The 23293-nt window shown below is 38.3% G+C and overlaps 2 protein-coding genes across 6 annotated transcripts; both read left to right on the top strand.

Moving 5' to 3' along the window:
* Positions 1-2306: 2306 nt before the first annotated feature.
* Positions 2307-9019, top strand: LOC115675754 (CBL-interacting serine/threonine-protein kinase 8-like). Of its 5 annotated transcripts, none has more exons than XM_056317031.1 (14): positions 2307-3099; positions 3882-3944; positions 4047-4118; positions 4231-4338; positions 4422-4496; positions 4599-4652; positions 4767-4892; positions 5364-5453; positions 6640-6762; positions 7484-7597; positions 7709-7852; positions 8171-8227; positions 8316-8390; positions 8542-8831. In XM_056317031.1, the coding sequence occupies exons 1-14, from the start codon at positions 2941-2943 to the stop codon at positions 8602-8604; spliced, it is 1323 nt and encodes a 440-aa protein (XP_056173006.1). In that variant the 5' UTR covers positions 2307-2940; the 3' UTR covers positions 8605-8831. The 5 variants fall into 5 exon arrangements, with proteins under 5 accessions (XP_056173006.1, XP_056173005.1, XP_056173004.1 ...); XM_056317030.1 differs by having other exon boundaries at positions 2310-3099; positions 7487-7597; positions 7736-7852; positions 8744-9019; XM_056317029.1 differs by having other exon boundaries at positions 2310-3099; positions 7487-7597; positions 8744-9019.
* Positions 9020-9157: 138 nt separating this feature from the next.
* On the top strand, positions 9158-12883 carry LOC115675695 (pentatricopeptide repeat-containing protein At3g24000, mitochondrial-like). Its single transcript, XM_056317028.1, has 2 exons — positions 9158-9979; positions 10153-12883. The coding sequence occupies exons 1-2, from the start codon at positions 9875-9877 to the stop codon at positions 12343-12345; spliced, it is 2298 nt and encodes a 765-aa protein (XP_056173003.1). The 5' UTR covers positions 9158-9874; the 3' UTR covers positions 12346-12883.
* The last annotated feature ends 10410 nt before the right edge of the window (positions 12884-23293 follow it).

Genomic DNA, 23293 nt, shown 5'->3' with positions numbered 1-23293 from the left:
GATTCCGGTGAGCTCCCCGTTCCACGACTGATGATAAAATATGACCAAATGGAGATGAGAGTAGGAGTTAAAAGGGAACGAAAACATGTGCGCGGATTAGGCCGGTGCAGGTGCGCAATTTCTCAGTATTGATGAAATCGGAGTTTTCGAAATTGAAAAAGGGTCGCCAACATCTTTGGTTCCCAAAAGTAAAAAAGCATCTTGCGTTGTGTGGCGAATTCAGATGAAAACGCACGGCCTCATCATTCTAAGGTGATAGATAGAAGCATGATAATGAAAACATAGAAAAGAGGACTCTTTCTACGGTAGTTTCCAATTGAAACACATGTACATTTAAGCCACCATACAATCCAGATGCATAGTTCCACTAATGTAAGTGAGAATCTGTGCAATTTTATAACGCAATGCGATTACTACAGTATAATACATGTGATTCTACAGTTTATTGTCACGATCATCTTTGTAATTCTTCGCCGACGTGTTATGGTGGAGGCCGCCTCCCACTGATGCACGCATGTTTCATTCGTCATCTTCTGAGAGATTTACAGGGGGACAGGATACCACGACAGTCCTCGGTGGTATTCTTGGAAAAAAGGAAAAAACGTATGGCAGCTCTGTTTCTTGTGAGCAATTCTCATATGTTTCCCATGATCATAACTTTCGTCTAAAGTTGAAATTCTTGAGCGACGGTCCTCATCGTCCATTACCTTAAAAAACCAAAAGGATAAGCGTTCTTGAAATTCGATGACAAGTGCTTGCTCCACCGAACTCCATCTGTTTTCACCTATCTGTGGCCACGATTATCACCTGCCTTCTCGATTCTTTTGATAAGTCAATTTGGCAAATCATAACAACTAAGTAGATTAATTACTTAAGTCAACTTGCCCACGATTAATTAATTGATTAAATGCAGCTCTGGTAAATTTTAGGGTTAATATCACGAAAAACCTCAAACTGGTATACCTATGACAAATTAACTCCAAACTAATTTTTCAACCACCGAAAATCACAAATTGGTACACCCGTAACAAATTTACCACAACTTAATTTTTTGACTATAAAAAATCACAGATTGGTATATTTGTGACAAATTTATCCTAAATTAATTTTTTGATCACAAAAAACCAAAAACTGGTATATTTGTGATAAATTTACCTACCGTTAAATTTGATTGATAACACGAAAAATCACAATTTGGTACACATGTGACAAACGGAGGGTAAAACCCCAAACTGGCACACTTGTCAACTGTCATGTGTTATTCAACTCAGAAATTTGATGGTAAAATTTAACGAAAACTAGAAAATGGTAAAAATTGTCACAAGTGTATCGGTTTATGATTTTTTTAGTGGTCAAATAAATGTGTGTTTTAGTAAATTTGTCATAAGCGTAGAAATTTGAGATTTTTTGTGATGTCGTGAAAGCAAACCCTAATCGAGACAGATGATAGTGGAAGGAACAGGTGTAGCTGTATCTCCACTTTTCCCTTCAAGATTTGTGCTGTTGAATTCTTTTTCTATCCTCTTTAATAGACAGATGCAATCAAAGATCCAGCATCTGCTCCTCTTTGTTGCTTTTTAACAGTGCTTATCTTCATACCCAGAATATATCAAGAATGCAACTTTCATTATCTTATTATGGCCATTGCCCTTTTATTTTATTTTTTTAATTTATTTTTGCTATCTATCGCATCGCATCAGCTTTATGTTCATCATTGTTATTGTATGTTAGGCAGACATAGCCCTCGGCCTATCTTAAACTTATTGCGTGCTCTTACACAGCTTTTCACGATAAGTTGATAATTGGGTCGAGTTTTGAAGTGTGAGGAGAGGATTACAAAATGTATAGTGTTGTTCCAGAAAACGCTTGGCACGCATGACATATTATCGCCCCCAAAAAAACTATTAGAAGTCAAACAATCGTTGTCAAACTTCCTTTATCTTTTCCCTCTCTTAACCTTCTACGCATGCATGTAAGGAAAATACTGAAACTAAAATACACGAGAAGATAAATGCCTTTGTATATGTTGTGTTAATACATTTAGGCAATCTAAAATCCACTTATACTGTATTAACCTATAAAGAAATAGATTAAATATATCAATTTACCTTGGACACTTAGTCCTTACATATAATTTTGTGTATTTCTCATCGCGAATATACACATTTTCCACGTTCCTCTGAAAAAACAAAGCGAAAAGAACAGTATTTCACATGATAAGATAGGCAGGGATTGATTAACAAACTAATAGGATAACGTAGGCAGAGCACGGGCATCAGCAGGCAAAGATCGATAGGGGGTGTCAATGTCCATCACGACAAGATTGAGAGAGATTCAGGGGGGACGCACGCACCGCACCAGTCAACGAGCACTCAGACATGTTTACATATTTTTCACTGTCTGTTCTTTCCTCCATTTTATTCATATTGTCCGAAGCAAACTTCCTTTTTCCAAAAATCTCCCCACTTTCCTCACCTAATTCCTCCATTGCACTCTCCTTTTTCGGCCTCCAAAGTTCAAATCTTGAAATTCAACCACCACCCCACTTTCACACTTAAAAGCGAACAAATTAGCACGGAAGAACCCATCTGTGAAGAACCCATCTGGGAATTTTCCTCTGTCTCTAGAGATTGGAAACGAGCACAAGGAATCTCTGCCTTTTTAGTTCTCGGTTTTTCTTTTTTTGGGAAAATTTGTTCTTGGGACAAAGTAAAGTTCTGATTTTTTCTGTGGCTACGCATGGGCTGATAAATCAAGGTTCTTGCTTTTTTTCTGTCTTCAAACGGTTCACGCCTCCTGGGAGCTCGATTATTGGGCAATAACCTGGGATTGGAAGTGGGCTTTGCGTGGTTTTTTTATTTGTGGGAAGGAGGTGGAGCTGCTGCACCAATGGTGATTGGTTGATGTGGTGGAGTGAAAGGTTCTGCCCGGAGAGAGAAGATGGTGGTGAGGAAGGTGGGGAAGTACGAGGTGGGGAGGACGATTGGAGAAGGGACCTTCGCGAAGGTGAAGTTCGCGCAGAACACCGAAACGGGCGAGAGTGTCGCCATGAAAGTGCTCGATCGCGGCACCATCATTAAGCACAAGATGGTGGAACAGGTCTCTCTCTCTCTCTCTCTCTCTCTCTCTCTCTCTCTCTCTCTCTCTCTCTCTGGGTTTCTTTAATTGGGTCTCGAATGATGAGAAGATGAGGCACCGAGTTCAAAAGTATCAGCTTGTTAGAGATAATCAATCTATTCGGTTGTGCAAATGCTATGTACTTGATAATTGGTATGCGTGTTCTATCAGGATAAATCAACTTGGAGACTTGGGTTTGTGTTTATTTTTTTTGTTCGTACTAGAAGGCCTGCCTTTTTGTTCCATCCAAGTCCTCAAGTTGGAGAGAAGAGGAAAACTAACACTAAAGAGATCTTCATTAGCATAATCACCGTGTAGTCCTTCAAAATTTCCGAACCTTGACACCTGACCGATTGGAGCTCTAGGGTGTGGAAACTGGCACTGATTATATCTTACAATATGCTCTCTGAAGATACATAAATCCTACATTCATTCATTTATGCTTCAGAATTCAATGATTTATGGAGTGAGTGGCAAAGCCAACGTGCCTTCCCCTGTTCGATATATAATGCCATTTATTTTGCTTATCATCTTCGTGAAAATCCTGTGGTTTGATTGTTGCATGGTTCTCAGCAGTATTATACAAAAAGTCTTTTATGGATGTATGGTGCAGTATCTTTCTTGTGTAAGGTTATTGAGACATAATTTTCTGTAACCAGTTATATTGCTTGAATATTTGGTTACCTAGAGCGGGCCTCTGTATTTAGTAAAATTTTCTTTCCTTGCACGTCTTCTTGATATATTGTTCAACTTTAACTGTGCAGATTAAAAGGGAGATATCGATAATGAAACTTGTGCGGCATCCCTACGTTGTTCGTCTCCATGAGGCATGGGATTCAACTTACTGAGAATCTTAATTACGTAATGCTTCTCTACGCCGCTCATCTGATGCTTTTTTTCTGCTCCTGGTTTGTGAACTTGCTTTCTAGGTTCTTGCCAGCCGAACCAAGATTTACATAATCTTGGAGTTTATTACAGGTGGAGAATTGTTTGACAAAATAGTAAGTAGTCTAGTCTATAACATCAATGGTCCAGTTGCTTGGAGTGTATAACCTTGTTTGTGTGGTATATCTTTGCAATTACTTGTATTAAGTGTGAGTCAAAACTGCGCAGGTCCATCATGGACGTCTCAGTGAAGCTGAGTCTAGAAGATACTTTCAGCAACTTATTGATGGGGTAGATTTTTGCCACAGCAAAGGAGTGTATCACAGAGACTTAAAGGTGATGCTCCCCTATTGTCTTAAAAGCTTCTTTTTGTTAGATAGTTGAAGAAACTCTTGACTCTCATTTCCGCCGTTGTACAGCCTGAAAATCTTTTACTCGACTCCCAAGGAAACTTGAAAATCTCTGATTTTGGTCTTAGTGCATTGCCTGAGCAGGTAAAATTTATTTTGGTCATTGATGTTGTGTTTGTTTAATGAAATCGTACATGACGAAAAAGGATTGTGATGATTCTCTTTCCTCTTAACATCTATTTATAGGGGGTTAGCTTACTTCGGACAACATGTGGGACTCCTAATTATGTAGCACCAGAGGTAATTATTGACATAATCCTATTTTAACTCGATGCTTCTTGGGCTAGTAGGTTGTATTTCATGTACATCATTGTGCTCCAATTTCTCATAATATTCTTCTTTTCTGCTTTTAAGGTACTTAGTCACAAGGGTTACTACGGTGCCCCAGCAGATGTTTGGTCCTGCGGGGTGATCCTTTATGTTTTGATGGCAGGATATCTCCCGTTTGATGAACTAGACCTCACCACACTTTACAGTAAGGCACGATTTTGTTGTGCTTTATTTACTTTTTTCCCCGCATTTATTTCTCGATTGATTTTCACTTGAGGTTGGGATGAAACTTTCTCGACCATAAATTAGTGGTAGGCTAATGATGGACTCTTCGCAGTTAGCACAAGTCTATCACCCACTTTTATTGTATTAGCAGGGCTCAATAATATAAAGAAATAAAAGCAATATTCAATAACTAGTTTCTTTTGAACCTTGGGCCTTTTCAAATTGTCGTGCTTATTGATTTTGTGTTTCTCTCTGCTAACTATACATTCTTTTAGTTGTGGTCAACACTGCTAATTTAGATTATTTTGTCACTTTAGGTGTAACATCAGGAATCAAGCTTCATATTCTTTGTAACATGTCCTTCAGCATATTAATCAAAGATACAAATGTGTGTTTACTCTATTTATGATATTTCTCCTTTGGTCAAATGAATCTGAACTTCATTTTCTTGTGCAGATTGATAATGCCGACTTTTCATGCCCATCATGGTTTCCCATGGGAGCAAAGTCCTTGATTCAGAGGATTTTAGATCCAAATCCTGAAACTGTAAGTACTGAGAATACTCTTGGATGCAAACTTCTTGTCTGCTTGAATCGAGCATCACATGTTCTGTCGCAGCAAAACCATATATTTGGTTTTGATATGCTTTTAATTATTACATTGTAATTAGCATCTTAAAATGGACAACATGCAAAGAATAAAAGGATAATGACACAAACGGTCTCTGAACTTTGGCCCAATGTGCAATGTGGTCCCTGAATTTTTAATTCATTCAATGTTTAACCGGATGTTCAATGTGGTCCCTGAATTTTTAATTTATTCAATATGGTCTCTGGACTTATGGTACATGTTCAATATAGTCCTTGAATTATACGAAAGTATTCAATGTAGTCCCTAAACTTGAATTAATAGAAGGATTATATTGAACATTTTCATATAGTTCGGGGACTAAATTAAACATGTATCAAAAGTTCAGGGATGACAATGAACAAATTAAAATTTCAGGGACCGCATTGCACATTACTTTAAAGTTCACGGACCGCATTGAATAAATTAAAAGTTCAGGGACCACATTGCACATCCGGTTAAACATTGAATGAATTAAAAATTCAGGGACCACATTGCACATTGGGCTAAAGTTCAGGGACCGTTTGTGTCATTATCCCAAGAATGAAAGATTTACATTTGCATGCTATTATCTTTACAAATAACCTGGCATTATTGTCACTATAGTGACTATACTATGCTACCAGAGGAGGAATTTGGCCGTCAGCTTTTTATATGTGGCAACCGGGTATGGTTGAGTGAATGTAATTTAAACGTCTTGGCAAGGTGATGCTCTTGTTCTTTGTGGTGGTCTTGATAACTTTGCCTTCAACCGAGACGGGATGTAAAATTCTTTTCCTGTTAAGATTGTGAAGCTTAAAGTCCATGCACAATCATCTAAACCATCCAAACGGTGATGGGGTGATAAATAAGATTGCATATAATGGATTTACTTGATTTGGGAAAACAGTCTATCACACCTTTTCCTATTTTCTCCATGGTGTTGATAACGTTTTCCATTTCCTGACTTTTGCCTTCACTTACTAACTTCTCCTGTGGAGGATGCTAATAAGGGCTTACTTCTGCTGCTTCTTGGCAGCTATTCATTATGTTGACGAAAATTTTTATTATTATCGTATGAGAGTTTGGCTATTTGTCTCTGAGAAGTCTCTTTCTTTGTTTTCAGCGAATTACAATAGAGCAGATCAGAGATGATGAATGGTTTAAGAAAAGTTATAATCCTGTCAGAGTCATTGAATCTGAAGCTGTGAACTTGGAAGATATAAATGCTGCCTTTGACGATGATGAGGTCCGTAAGTCTTTCAAGTTCATAGTGCTTCATCTCTTTATGTATTTTAAGGAACAGTTTTGGTCAAGAGAACTTTTGAATTAACTTTGCTCTCAGTGCTTCTTACATAATGATTTGGGTGGAATAACCTTGTGCTAACTGACATTAAGCAGATAGTTATATGCCATGTGTTCTCTCTCTTTTCTCTCAAACTCAGAGGAAATGAAGTGAGCTCTTTTTGCTTGGCAAAGGAGAATTTTTTTTAGCATTAACTGTGTTTATTTCAGCTCACATAAGATGTGCAGTGGCATCTTAAATTATGTTTCAATTGACCTTAAGTTCGAGAACTTATATTAGTTGTAATCTTGGTGATCAACTGTTCTCTGATATGCTTTTGTGTTCTCTAGCCTTAGCTTTCACTTCATATTCACATTATTATATGGAGTGATATATATAGATATTTGTGAAGTAATTTATATTGCTGCTTGCATACTTCTGATAGAGTGGGAGATTGCTCCACAATGTTTTCTGAAATGAAGCCTATGGTCTCCTAATCAGAGAGACTCCAGTCACATATTTTTCAGTCCCACTTTAGTAGAACATCGCCATCCGGTCTCAGCTCTCAGGAAAAAGCTGTGGTGCTAACCTCTTTGTCCTGCATTATTGCGCTCCTATTATCTGCTGTTGGCATTCCACAGCTCTTTTTACAATGAATGAATATCTATTTTTTCTGTGGGAACAGCAGCCTAATGAGGAAAGTGGGAATGAAGACATGCGTCCGTTGATTCTTAATGCATTTGATTTGATAATCTTATCTCAAGGGTTAAACCTTTCAGCCCTCTTTGACAGGGGTCAGGTATGCAATTTAACTGACTAGAAGTTTTCTATTGCCATAATGTATTACTGCTTGTAGTTTAATCTTGTCGATGCTCTTTCATATACTGTCCTCTTCTCGTAAAATTTGCAGAACTTTGATTCATCCCATCTTCAACAGGACTCTGTGAAGCATCAAACTCGCTTTGTGTCACAGAAACCCGCAAAGGTGGTTTTATCGAGTATGGAAGTTGTTGCACAATCTATGGGTTTCAAGACACATATTCGCAATTATAAGGTATAGACTATCGAATAATATTGCTTTTTTTTAGCATTAGTTCTTTGCCCTCTCTCTTATGTGCGCTGTGCGACGATGCACACGATCACATGTATATTTTCCTTAGATTACCTATACCCGTGTTTTTGGTTTCTGGTTTCATTCCGATTGTTTATCGTTTAACTCTGTGAAATAAAATAAGGCATTTATTCATGCTATTGATGGTTTAATTGTCAATTTTTTCCATAATGTAATTTTCATCCTAAAGTATGTTGTTAAAAAAACTTAGTTTTGTGGATCTGACAAAAAAAGAAACTTACGTTTTGTGGTTCTGGCCAGATGAGAGTGGAAGGTCTATCAGCAAGCAAGAACTCTCATTTCTCTGTTATTCTGGAGGTAAGCATTCAGGCATCATTGGGTATTTTCTTTTCTTCATTGACAAATCAGTCAACTAATGGTTCTCGCTATCTCCTTCGGTCTCCAGATTTTTGAGGTTGCTCCAACATACTTCATGGTTGATATTCAGAATGCAGCTGGAGATGCCAATGAGTACCTTAAGGTACCGTTCATGTTATTTTCAAGTGTTCATTTCTGTACCATTCCTTGTTCTTATCTTTTGTTTTACCACTCGAAAAGCTTAATTCATAAATAGACCTCATCATGGGCTCGCTCATATGGTTGACCGACGTGTCAACCAATCGTATGGCCAGGCTAGACATCAAAAACTGTCGGTCAATTGGGCGAAGGCGAGCCCATGTAATTGTGGAAAATGAAGTGCCGCGGGCTCGAGTTACTAGCTCTCGATTGCAGTTCTGTGCCCAAAAGGGGAGGTTGTGAGGGGACAAGAATTAAGAATCGATTATGTAGAGCGAATTTTCAGTTCATAACTTTTGTCACTTGTCTGCATTGCAGTTCTACAAGAGTTTCTGTAGCAATCTCGAGGACATCATCTGGAAGCCTGCCGGCGAATCGGCCAAATCTAGGATCACGAAGAGCAAAAGCAAGAAGCGCTGATCTTACGTTATAGGACATCGGGTGTCTCCCTGTTACAGGAGTATGTTCTTATCGTTTAACCCAACTGCGCTTGGGATGACCAGGCCCCTTAACATTCTTCGAGGATGTAGTAGCTGGTGTGATTCGAGTGTTCCTAAATCTGCCAGAAATGAAAATCTCTTGTTTTTGTGTATAGTTATATTCTTGTGGAATGGATACTTGTATTGTTGTATTGACGCAAGGCGCGGCTCGGCTCTGTTAAGGACTATGATATTATACGAGGTTGTCTATTTCGAAGAAAAGCTGCTTGGAATGGGAAATAGTTTTCTCGGCTGAGCAACTTCCTCCGTTCTAATCATTTTAACACTCGCCGAATTCGAGGGGAATTGGAGTTTCGCTCCCCATCGATCGATAGCCAACCAACCTTCCTTCACCTCGACGTTCCTACGTCCGATCGAGCCTTCTTTTCTGAACCTTATCTAAGCTCTATTTCAACTCGTCTCGCATCTGCCCCCGTGTTAATCCAATCCTTTTCGGGCTGTTCCCCATACCCTCATACATCTTGTGGGGGGAAGAGATCAATGACAGTCCAAGTGGTTCTTCATACATGAAAGAAAATGTTCATGAGAATTCGTCAAGGGTGCCTCCTGTACAGAACGTGTATGGCATACAGATTACAGGGTAACTCTGCAGAAAATGAAAGTAGATGATGTATAATTCCAGAAATGGAGGTGCTGTATGAATATCTTGCTTCTGTAGGAATTAGTTAAATTAAGTATCCAAATTGAGATTTACTTATTTCGCAACGACCAATTATAACTTCTGTCGCAAAAACCGAACTTCGGGCAAATAATCCCATCAGCTCTTCCCTCCTCTCTCCTGCGACTTTATCCGGATAGATCGCATGAAAATGAGGACAAGAGAGAAAGAACATCATCGTCGGTCTCATCGTATTCTCACTCCTCCGTCCTCGCCCTTCTCCTCCAAGAACCATTCTTTCCATGCAACGGTCTTGCCGGTGCTCCTCCCTCTGCCTCCGCCGTCCTCCTCATGGCGTGTCTGCCGTCCCTCTCTCTCGCCGCCACACTCCGGCTCGACCCATCTTCGCTGCGCTCGAGAATCTCCGGTTGCGTCTCTCCTCTCGCTGTGGGAAAGGTAATTCGCTCTATCGTCTTCGAGACACGTTTCTCTCGCTTCGAGTAGCTTAAGTTCATTCAGTTCTGTGTCTTTTCAAGAGAAAAGTAGGATTGAATTTACGTAGAATGATATTGGCCAGTCAGTGCGATTGAGCTTCTGGGACTGATTCTAAGCTGCATTTGCTCACTCAGCCTCCGGGCATTTGTTGTGGAACGAATAACACCGACGCTAGCCCGAGCGGTACTCTGGAGGACGAGTCTTTAGACTTCAGAGAAGGGCTCTCCGTGTTAGAAGATGGGACAGAAACCGGATCCTTTGATTGTGTTCCCCTTTTGCAAGAATGCATGGACAGGCGTTTGGTTTCGGATGTGGAAGCTGTTCATGCCCACATCATTAAAACAGGAGCCCAGGAGGATTTGTTTGTCATGACGTTCCTTGTGAATGTTTATGCGCAATGCGGGGCTATGGGTGCTGCCCGAAAGGTTTTCGACAGTCTGCCGAGGAGAAATGTAGTCGCTTGGACAACCCTGATCACGGGTTACGTCCACAGCTCTGAGCCGGAGCTCGCCATCCGAGTCTACCTGGAAATGTTGGAGGCAGGATCTTATCCTACCAATTATACCTTGGGAATCGCTCTTAATGCGTGTTCCTCTTTGCAATCTCTAGAACTGGGGAAACAAATTCACGCCTACATAGTCAAGTACCGGATTGAACACGATCCGAGTATTGGCAATGCACTTTGTAGCTTGTACTCCAAATTTGGCAACTTGGATTATGCGGTTAAAACTTTCAGAGGTATTACGGAGAAGAATGTGATTTCCTGGACTGCTGTTATATCTGCTTGCAGCGAAAATGGCGAGGCTGCTTACGGGTTGGGTTTTTTCAGTGAGATGCTTTGGGAGAATGTTGAACCCAATGAGTTCACCTTAACTAGTGTTTTAAGCCTTTGTTGTACAGTGATGTCATTGAATTTAGGGAAACAGGTTCACTCCTTGAGCATAAAGCGTGGTTATCAATTGAACCTACCAGTTAGGAATTCTGTGATGTATTTGTACCTCAAATGTGGGTTGGTAGACGAGGCATACAAATTGTTAAATGACATCGAATCCGCCAGCTTGGTCACGTGGAACGCCATCATTGCAGGGCACGTGCAAATTATGGATCTTGCAATGGACAATCTTTCTGCATACCAAGGTGGGACAAGAGCTCTGGAGATCTTTTTGAGAATGATCCGCTCTGGCCTGAAACCTGATCTTTTCACGTTTTCAAGTGTCTTGACTTTATGCAGTAAATTGGTAGCGCTAGAGCAAGGGGAGCAGATTCACGCGCAGGCTACCAAAACCGGGTTTTTGTCAGATGTGGTGGTGGGAACTGCCCTGGTTAACATGTACAGTAAATGTGGGAGCATTAGGAGAGCCAGTAAAGCTTTTGTGGAGATGTCTACCAGAACTTTGATATCATGGACTACCATGATCACGAATTTTGCCCTTCACGGTAAAACTCAGCAAGCCCTGCAGCTCTTTGAGGACATGAGACTTGTGGGTGTCAGACCCAATCAAATTACTTTTGTTGGCATCCTCGCGGCTTGTGGTCATACTCTAATGGTAGATGAGGCCCTGAACTACTTTGAGATGATGCAGAAGGAATATAGAATTAAGCCTGTGATGGACCACTTTGAGTTGCTGGTTGACATGTTTGTGATGTCAGATAGGTTAGACGAGGCGTTTGATTTAATCAAGAAAATGCATTATGAGCCGAATGAGTTTATCTGGTTGGCTTTAATTGCTGGAGCTAGAATTCATGGAAATCCGGAATTAGGGCTTTATGCAGCTGAGCAGTTAATCAAGCTAGAGCCAAGAGATAGTGAGACTTGCATATCATTATTGAGGTTGTACAGAGCAGCCGAGAGGTGGATAGACATGTTGAATGTGGAAAAACTGATGAGAGAGGAGCAACCCTTAAAACTAAGAGACCAAAGCTGGATTTGCATCAAAGGCAAGGTCTATTCGTTCGAGCCAAACGAGCAGTCCTGTCCTGGTAATAAGATAGAGATGCGCATACTGTTGGAAGACTTGCTTGGCCAAGCAAAGACACTTGGATATGAATTTTTGGGGAGTTCGGAGCTAATGGATAATGAGGACGCAAATGTAACCTCTAGGATTCACCAGAGCGAAGAATTCGCTCTTGCTTTTGGATTATTGAACACAAAAAAAGCCGCAACAATACATATTATCAAGAATACTAGTATGCGCAGAAACTGCCATGATTTTATCAAATGCCTATCGATTCTAACTGCTAGGAAAATTGTCATCCAAGATCGGAAGCGGCTCCATAAGTTTGTTGATGGAAAGTGCTTGTGTGGAGATTTTTGGGGCCTTCTTTGAAATTCTTCACTTCCCTCGTACCAATATGATCTGGATGGCCTGCTATAATAAGAAAGCTAACCGGTTGCTAAACAGGAACAATCTGTCGCTCAGCAAATAGACATATTCTTCTCAATTCTTTCACACAACAACAGAGCACAATGCAGAGCAAAAATGCCGTACGAGAAAATTCGATTCTTCCACAAGAATACAGATACAATTCTCAACAGATCAAGTCAGTTCTATACGATTTTGCAGCTCCTCTTTATTTCTGGCCTTCTTGGATGCGAACTGAAAGATATATGCTTTCCGCGGACTTCATGAATAGATAGCGGGAAATGCAGGCAATCAACCAAATGACTGTAGACACTATACAGTCTTGAGTCCTATACATCATTATGTAAGTTAGATAACACCGTACGAAACAAGTGTTTGGTCCATTACATAAACATGGTTTTTTTTTGGTCGGACATTACATAAACATGTTTAAGGAACAGTCTTTTGTATGTAGATATTTAAAGTCTTGAATAACAATCTATGAGAAGTATAAGGATGCTGACTTTAGAATAACTCTGAAATGGCATATGCTTCTCTTGAATGACAAATGGTTTTGGATAGAGTGACTCAATGAGAACCTAACCTTCACAAATGGTAACTAAATCTCTTTGTTCCACTTATTGAAGGGGATTCTATGGCCGGTCCTTAAATATAATATCTATTTTTATATGTAAAAGCAACCTACATATTTGATGGAGATACTTACCGGCAAGATCCACTTTTATATATAGAACCTTTATAATTTAGGGTGCGTTTGTTTAAGGGAAAGTGTTTTTCGGGAATTTGTTTTCCGAACTTTCACCCGTTTGGTTCGCCGAAAATGATAAGTCAATTGAAAATACTTTCCGATTAAGGAAAATATTCATATATAAAATTAGGAAAGTGAATTTTCTAATCTAAGAAGGTGAAAACACTTTTCGGAATTGTTCATTTTGAATTTGTTAATATTTTTCTTTTCTCTTCTTTTTTTTTCTTTTTCTTTTCTTTTTCCTTCTTCCTCCCTCCGCCAATCGCCAGCCTTTCTTTTTCCAAAATAAAAATAATTTAAAAAATATAAAAATTTTCGATAATTTTCACCATCAGATGTTCCTCACTAAATAACTGAAAATGCTTTTCAAGTTTTTTTTTTAGGTTTTAGCCAAACACCGGAAAACGAACTCATTTTCCTAGAAAATGATTTCCTAGAAAGTGTTTTCCAGAAATTGTACATTTTCTGTGAAACAAATGCACCCTTATAAGTAGACCATTTTCTAGTTAAGAATGATAAAGTAGAGTAGAAAATTGTGAAATTTTCTACATATTTTGATGTATATATTAATGAAGAATACAACAACATATATATAGGTTTTATTAGATAAATATTATAATATAATATCTTAATCAAGATATGCACAATCAAAGGGAGATATAGGTGCAATATACGTACAATCTTTGATTTTGTACCATTTCGTTACTAAGGGCGCGAATGGTAACCATTCTGCTCCATGAATCAAATTCTTGCTAGAAATTGATTTCCGGAATTCTTGCCAGAAATTGATTTTTGGAGGAGAAATCTGTTTGATAAAACATAACTAATTCTGCTCCAGAAATCTATTTTGATTTGTTGATTTTTTTTTGCACCTAAAAAAATTTAAATTTCATTCAAAGTGGGTGGTTACAGGTATTTTAAGCCATTCTGTGAAGTTTTAAATTTTTTTATTTTTTTGGGCACCTCAAAAAAAATAAATTTCACTCAAAGTGGGTGCCCAAAGGTATTCTAAGCTATTTTGTGAAGTTTTGAAATTTTTGATTTTTTGATTTTTTTGGGCACCTCAAAAAAATTAAATTTCGCTCAAAGTGGGTGCCCAAAGTTATTCTAAGCCATTTTGTGAAGTTTTGAACTTTTTGATTTTTTGATTTTTTTGGGCACCTCAAAAAAATTAAATTTCACTCAAAGTAGGTGCCCAAAGGTATTCTAAGCCATTCTGTGAAGTTTTGAAATTTTTAATTTTTTTATATTTTTTGAAAAAAAATTCACCAAATTTCCTATTTTCCCGAAATCTGACTTTTTTTTTATTTTCTGGAAATTTTTATGAATTTTTCTGGAATTTTTTAATTTTTATGCATTTTCTGAAAAAAAAAATTAGTGAGATCTCAAAATGTGTTGTAAAGGCAACGAAAAAGAGAGAAAATAGAGAGAATGCATTCTGGAAGAGAGAAGCTACTTTGTAGCTTCTCTTTTTCTTGGCCAAAACTCATTCTGGAATCAAAAATACATTCTGGAATCAAGAATGCATTCTGGAATCAAGTATTTTTAGGGCGCGCATGGAATCTATTCTGGAGTAGAAATTCTGCTCCAAAATGCATTCCGGAACAGAAATGCGTTTGTTAAAAAATTTCTGGAATGCATTCTGGAGCAATTTTTGCATTCTAGAATAAAAATGCGTTTGTTAAGGGCGCGAATGGTAACCATTCTGCTCCAGAAATCAAATTCTTGCAAGAAATTGATTTTTGGAGGAGAAATCTGTTTGATAAAATATGACTAATTCTGCTCCAGAAATTGATTTCTGGAACATAAATCTATTTTTATTTTTTTGGGCACCTCAAAAAAAATAAATTTCACTCAAAGTGGGTGCCCAAAGGTATTCTAAGCCATTTTGTGAAGTTTTGAAATTTTTGATTTTTTGATTTTTTTTGGGCACCTCAAAAAAATTAAATTTCACTCAAAGTGGGTGCCCAAAGGTATTCTAAGCCATTTTGTAAAGTTTTGAAATTTTTGATTTTTTGGGCACCTCAAAAAAATTAAATTTCACTCAAAGTGAGTGCCCAAAGGTGTTCTCAACCATTCTGTGAAGTTTTGAAATTTTTTATTTTTTTATATTTTTTGAAAAAAATTCACCAAATTTCCTATTTTCTCGAAATCTGACTTTTTTTTATTTTTTGGAAATTTTTATGAATTTTTCTGGAATTTTTCAATTTTTATGCATTTTATGAAAAAAAAATTAGTGAGATCTCAAAATGTGTTGTAAAGGCCACGAAAAAGAGAGAAAATAGGGAGAATGCATTCTGGAAGAGAGAAGCTACAAAAAGTAGCTTCTCTTTTTCTTGCTCAAAACTCATTCTGAAATAAAAAATGCATTCTAGAATCAAGAATGCATTTTGGAATCAAGTATTTTTAGGGCGCACATGGAATCCATTCTGGAGTAGAAATTCTACTCCATAATGCATTCCGGAACAGAAATGTGTTTGTTAAAAAATTTCCGGAATGCATTCTGGAGCAATTTTTGCATTCTGAAATAAAAATGCGTTTGTTAAAATACTTGATTTCAGATTGCATTCTTGATTCCAGAATGAGTTTTGGGCAATAAAAAGAGAAGCTACTTTTTATAGCTTCTCTCTTCCAGAATGCATTCTCCCTATTTTTTCTCTTTTTCTCACTAATTTTTTTTTTCAGAAAATGCATAAAAATTGAAAAATTCCAGAAAAATTCATAAAAATTTCCAGAAAATAAAAAAAGTCAGATTTCGGGAAAATAGGAAATTTGGTGAATTTTTTTCAAAAAATATAAAAAAATCAAAAATTTCAAAACTTCACAAAATGGCTTAGAATACTTTTGGGCACCCACTTTGAGTGAAATTTAATTTTTTTGAGGTGCCCAAAAAAATCAAAAAATCAAAAATTTCAAAACTTCACAAAATAGCTTAGAATACTTTTGGTCATCCACTTTGAGTGAAATTTAATTTTTTTGAGGTGCCCAAAAAAATCAAAAAATCAAAAATTTTAAAACTTCACAAAATGGCTTAGAATACCTTTGGGCACTCACTTTGAGTGAAATTTTTTTTTTGAGGTGCCCAAAAATATAAAAAAATAAAAATAAATTTCTGGAGCAGAATTAGTCATGTTTTATCAAACAGATTTCTCCTCCAAAAATCAATTTCTGGCAAGAATTCCGTAAATCAATTTCTGGCAAGAATTTGATTTCTGGAGCAGAATGGTTACCATTCGCGCCCTTAACAAACACATTTTTATTCCAGAATGCAAAAATTGCTCTAGAATGCATTCCGGAAATTTTTTAACAAACCCATTTCTGTTTCGAAATGCATTCTGGAGCAGAATTTCTACTCCAGAATGGATTCCATGCGCGCTCTAAAAATATTTGATTCCAGAATGCATTTTTGATTCCAGAATGAATTTTGGGCAAGAAAAAGAGAAGCTACTTTTTGTAGCTTCTCTCTTCTAGAGTGCATTCTTCCTATTTTCTCTCTTTTTCGTGGCCTTTACAACACATTTTGAGATCTCACTAATTTTGTTTTTAGAAAATGCATAAAAATTGAAAAATTCCAGAAAATTTCATAAAAATTTCCAAAAAATAAAAAAAAGTCAGATTTCGGGAAAATAGGAAATTTGGTGAAATTTTTTCAAAAAATATAAAAAAATAAAAATTTTAAAACTTTACAGAATGGCTTAGAATACCTTTGGGTATCCACTTTGAGTGAAATTTAATTTTTTTGAGGTGCCCAAAAAAATCAAAAAATAAAAAATTTCAAAACTTCACAAAATGGCTTAGAATACTTTGGGCACCCACTTTGAGTGAAATTTAATTTTTTTGAGGTGCCCAAAAAAATCAAAAAATCAAAAATTTCAAAACTTCACAAAATGGCTTAGAATACCTTTGGGCACCCACTTTGAGTGAAATTTATTTTTTTTGAGGTGCCCAAAAAAATAAAAAAATAAAAAATTTTAAAACTTCACAAAATGGCTTAGAATACCTGTGACCACCCACTTTGAGTGAAATTTAAATTTTTTTAGGTGCAAAAAAAATCAACAAATCAAAATAGATTTCTGTTCCAGAAATCAATTTTTGAAACAGAATTAGTCATGTTTTATCAAACAGATTTCTCCTCCAAAAATCAATTTCTGGCAAGAATTCCGGAAATCAATTTCTGGCAAGAATTTGATTTCTGGAGCAGAATGGTTACCATTCGCGCCCTTAACAAATGCATTTTTATTCCAGAATGCAAAAATTGCTCCAGAATGCATTCCGGAAATTTTTTAACAAACACATTTCTATTTCGAAATGCATTCTGGAGCAGAATTTTTACTCCAGAATGGATTCTATGCGCGCCCTAAGTGACTATGCCCGCCTCGTGTGAAAGAAACCTCTTGGCAAAAGAGAATCCCTGATGTTCAAAATCTGATGGATGATGAATCAAATAAGAGGCAATTACAATCCTTAATTACAAACTTTTTTTTCCGGCATGCGAGAACAATATGTACAAGAGTTACGATGAATTTACGACCCATTACAATTGAGGGATTAATTCCCAATTGGACCATAGAAAGCCCCGGGATGTAATATCGACTAAATTTTTGTTGAGAACCTCTCCTTTTTGAATATAAGAAAGCATTTTATTCGAAGAATATTGATTCTTGTGTTCGAAAGTATTTTTGTATGCATGTGTCTTTTTACATATAAAAATAGATTGGACATCTATTAAAAGAAAAAAAAGGTCTAATGTCTAATTGTATAGGTTCAATACGAAAATGGTTTTTGCCATTAAAATCCTCCATTATATGTGTATGTTTTCACACATAAAAATGGACTTATTATCCACCAAAAGAAGAAGGTCTAATTACTAATTTCATGGGTTCTCATTCATCGACTCTATCACAAGCCATACGGCCAAGATAGTGGCAAAACCTTTGCCACTACTAATTACCTTCATTGAATACAAAGATTGACCGATAAAAATTTCGAGTTCCCAGTAATGCGCATTGCTATATTTGGATGAGTCATCGTGGAAACTCGATATGCCCAATGGAATGCTTGAAGATGCCTCGATCCATCTAGTCCAATCCTTCTTTCTATCTCATGTACAAATTAAGATTTCATCGGGCATGTAAGTTTAGAGGGGAAAGAAAACACACGGAGACAAAGTATGGAATAGGGGGTAAGAACAGCATTGGTGCCAAAAGTTGTGTACGGAGACCACTTTGGTGCCAAAAGTTCCATTTGGATCACTTTAGTGCCAAATCGGAGGAAAAATGATCATTTTGGTGCCAACGGCGAGAGATTCCGGCAAAAAAAATACGTGGCATTTATATTAAAGAAAAATAAGTTGACGTGGCAAATATTTTAAATCGCAGTCCATGTGGAATGGCATAAACGACGTCGTTTTCCATCCTCCACAAGAACAACGTCGCTTCATTTTCCTACGTGGAATGCGTTTAAAAAACGACGTCGCTAAAGAAGGGGGACTAAAATTAGGGTTCAGATCTTGAGTTCTCCCTCGCTCGACATAGCTCCCTCGATCGCCTTCCGTCGCTCGGCCGTCGTCCACCGCCGTCGTCGTAGCTGCACCATTGTTTGCTGGCCCACCGTCGCTCAGCCGCTTCACTCAGGTTTGTTATGTTCTCGTCGTGGGTCAATTGGGTGGAGAATTTAGGGTTCCGACAAGCAAATTGGGGCACGGAGGGCAAAATGAGGGCTCGGCTTGGATTGCTTTTATGGGGAGGGAAAAATGGTGGGGACCTCACTTTTGTTTAATCACTTTTGTGGGGAGGGCAAAATTGTGGGGACCGAATGTGACTGAATTGAAAAATAGGGCGTGGAGGGGAAAATGAGGGCTCAACGTAGAGGGAAACTGGTTGGAGTGCTGGGGACAGTGGTGGGGACCCGATTTTATTTAGTTAGTTAGTGTTTCTGTGAGGACCGAATGGGGTCGAATTGAAAAATGGGTGTTGGGGACATTACGTTGTTTAATCAATTGAATAAATCGGCTTCCTTTGTTTCTTTCGATAATTGTTTAATTAATTAAATGTAAAGTTGTTGATGATTCTGCTATGTGGTCCCAATGAATGACTTTTTATTTTTATTCTTTGGGTGCAGCATTAAAATGGAAGGGAATCATGTAGGCGTCATTGTTTGCTATGGTGGAGAGTTTGTTATTGGCATTGACGACTGGGAATTTGTGGTGGGAACGAAGGTACTATTTACATCAATGTTGGGAAGCCATCATATATTGATTTTGTGATGAATTTGTTGTATTTTTTTTTATGCAAAGTGCAAAAATTGCACTATTGTGTTCCTGGGAAGGAATTGAAGGATGGTTTGAGATTTTTTAGTGACGATAATGGTATTAAGGATATCATTTACCATTATCTTCACGGCGATGAAGCTAAGGTCTATGTTGAATATTATAGTGATGATGAGGCTGATGAGGATGATGGAAATGATAGTAATCAGGTTGGGGATGAGTCTACGTTAGATGGAGGGCAACATGAGAGTCAAGTGAGGGAGGAGAGGGAGACAGATTTTGATAGAAATGTGAGTGAAGTCTCAGTTGAAGCTGTCGCTGATGAAGACTTAGTTGGATTAGAATGGGAAGTTGCTCAATATAGTGTGTCAGAAGATGAAGCTTTGCCAATTGTCAATTTCCTAAGTGATGAAGATGATGATGAACTCCAACAATCAAGACAAAAACAAAGGGAATTTTTCAGAAAAAAACTCCCAGCTTTAGGAGAAAGGCTTGAGTTGGATGGAGTTCCAGCTGGAGGTAATGGAAGTGAAGATACAGCAAGTTGCGGCAATGAAACGGCTGGTTCGGAGAATGATAATGAAGAACCTGTTCGTCGAAGGAAAAGTAAGTACCCTTGCTATGATCCAAATGTCGATAAACCTGTTTTGTGTGTCGGCATGAAATTTGATAATGCAAAACAATTAAAAGAAGCTATTGTGGAGAGTTCTATTGTTGAACAGATGAGCGTAGAATTCATTAGAAATACGAAGGAATTTGTGAGAGCTAAGTGCTCACAACCCAATTGTCATTGGAAGCTGTACGGCGCTGTGAGTAGGAAGGGGTCATTTCAGATTAGGTCCTTCCAGGAGGAACATACTTGTTCAATTCATTTTGATAACAAAAGGGTAACAAGTGTGTGATTGGCAAAACATTTTTTTAATACAATCAAAGCAATGCCCGAGATTAAATGCCCTCAGTTTAAGCAGTTAGTGAAGGAGGAGGTAGGAGTTAATGTGTCGAGGAATCAGTGCAAGAGAGCTAAGCAGAGGGTGATGCAAATTGTGATGGCTCGGTACAAGGAAGAATATGCGCAGGTATGGGATTATGCCCGCGAATGCGTGGTTCAAAACCCATCTAGTAGGGTATATGCTGAGATTGTAGAGAGGCCACTGCCTGATTGTGGGCCTAGGTTTGATAGATTTTATGTTTGTTTTGATGCATGCAAACGAGGCTTTTTGGCTGGTTGTAGAAGAGTTGTAGGATTGGATGGATGTTTCTTTAAGGGTATATGCAAGGGGGAGTTGTTGGCTGCTGTGGGGAGAGATGCCAACAATCAAATGTTTCCGATAGCTTGGGTAGTTGTCAAGATTGAGAACAAGGATACTTGGTCCTGGTTCCTCAAGAATTTAATGGTTGATCTTGACATAAACGATGGGGGAGGATGGGCATTCATGAGCGACCAACAGAAGGTAATACCATTGTCAATTAATTCCCTTTTAATATTAATTACTTGAGTATTTTCTGACTTGTATTTGTTGATTTGAATTTTTGTAGGGACTTGTTCCTGCATTGGTTGAGTTGATGCCATATGCTGAGCATAGAATGTGTGCGAGACACATATATGCAAATTGGGCAAAGATCTACAAAGGAGATATACTGCAGAAGCAGTTTTGGCAAATAGCGAAGAGTACCAACATGGCTGACTTCATATTAGCCAAACAGGGATTGTTGCAGCTGACAAAGGAAGGCTTTGATGCACTGTTCCAGACAGAAGCTAAGCATTGGTGTCGGGCCTTCTTCAGCGAAGAATTTAAATGTGATATAATTGACAACAACCTCAGTGAAGCTTTCAATGGCAGAATTTTAGAGGCCAGGTGCAAGCCAATCATCAGCATACTTGATGATATTCGTGTTATGGTCATGACCAGACTGCACATGCAAAGAGATGAGGCTACCAAGTGGAGTAGAGAATGCGGTCCTAGAATTGTAAAGAAATTGGATGCGAACGTTGCTGCTAGTAGGTTCTGCCATCCGGTTTGGAATGGAGAAAATGGATATGAGATCATTCACAATAATGATAAGTATGTGGTCAACCTAGATAGAAGAAAGTGTTCATGCCGAGCCTGGGAACGAAGTGGAATTACTTGTCCCCATGCTATTTGTGCCATTTTGATGAAGCAAGAAAGGCCACAGGATTACCTACATGATTGGTACAAAAAAAGCTCATACCTTAATTCGTATCAATTCATGATGCAGCCTATCCGAAGTAGCAAATTTTGGAAGCCAACAAATCATGAAGGCCCTCTACCTTTGCCACTAAAGAAGCAAATAGGAAGGCCAAAGAAAAAACGAAGAATACAGGAGGGAGAGGCATCAAGTCAGAGGATGAGTAGGACCGGGGTGAAGATGAAATGCTCCTATTGCCACAAGGAAGGGCACAATAAGAAAGGTTGTCAGTTGAAAAGGCAACGTGAACAAGAAGTTGTTGCAAAAGCTGATCGTGGGCCAAGAACAACACCTACTGAAGAGGTTGCTCTTGGGCCTACTGAAGGGCCAACAAAAGGCCCTGTTGTAGGCTCAAGTGCGGGGACAAGTACAGCAGGACAAAGCAACAACAACAACCGAGTCCACCGTCGAACAAACGAGGAAAAAATATCCAAGAAGCTATACATTGTTGTGTTTGTCTTTTATGGGCTGAGTTTAATTTTGTTATGTGTTTCTCAGGTGAGAAGACGACCAACTGTACAAGTTGCACAAGGACAGGGAGCTCCACAGGTTGCTCCCCCACAAGTTGCACAAATTGCTTCCCCATAAGTTGCTCAAAGTGATGCACCACAACGAACAAGAGGGGTTCTTGGAAAAAGAATAAGGCAATATGGTTATGGGATTTACATAGATGAACGTACTGGAATGACTATTTTCAATGTAAGATTTGTAGGACTCATGTATTTAATTTATGGTATTTCAATTCATTTGGTTAACAATATAATTATGTTCTTGTAGCCTGGAAGAAGTTCGGAGGTGCTTATCTCTCAAGGTGGGCCAACTCAAGAGTCAAGGGCGCAGCCAAAGAAGAGCACAAAGAAGAAGAAGAAGACAGTGAGTACAGCTTCAAAACCAACAAATAAAGTTGCACCAGTTCCATCTCAACCAACAGAATCAGTACTAGTTCCTTCTCAATCGACTGATCATGGGACCAATGTTCCTACGGAGAGGTCCCCACACATGACACGTGCTACAAAAAAAATTGTTGATGCTAAGAAGAATGTGACAGAAATGCCAGTTAATGAACCTACGTGTCCAGTTCGAAAGAGTGCCCGAATTATGAATCAATTCAAAAGTGCAAAAGGAACAGGAGCCGAGGGTGTTGTGCATATTGACTAATGGGAGGGTGTTGGACATGGTATCTTTACTGATGGGGATTGCTGCCATTGTTGTTATGTGTTCGCTTTGACATATTAGGTGGGAGGGGATCGTGGACTGATTGGGGGCTGATGTTTTTTATGGACATGTTTATTTTTGTAAAGAACCAAGCAATGTCAATGGCAACAACGTTTTTGTTATTTTCTTGTCTTGCACCTTGTTATGAGGCTGATGTTGTTTTTGGAAGTTGTTGGTTGATTATTGTTGCTGGTTGAAGTTGTGGGTGTTGCATCTTCCTGCACTAGCAAATACAAGTACTGGTGTAAGAACAAGATGCACTAGCACAGCACTAGTGCAATTGTGGCTGTTGATGCATCCTGTTGGACCAACACAGCTCTCGGTGCAACTCTGGGTGCTGGTGTGTCTTCTTCCACCAACACTTGTATGAGCTGGTACAAGAACAAGATGCACCAGCAACTTAACTAGTGCAACAACATGCACCACGACTGGTGCGAGCCAATGGAAACATAGTTGAAACTGACTTGTTCTTT

Source organism: Syzygium oleosum, unplaced genomic scaffold (assembly GCF_021117445.2).
Source record: "Syzygium oleosum isolate NSW1041296 unplaced genomic scaffold, Sole_v2.1 Sole_v2.13, whole genome shotgun sequence".
Lineage (NCBI taxonomy): Eukaryota > Viridiplantae > Streptophyta > Magnoliopsida > Myrtales > Myrtaceae > Syzygium > Syzygium oleosum.
Note: the sequence above shows the minus strand (reverse complement) of the source record. Positions and strands in the feature narration are given on the sequence as shown.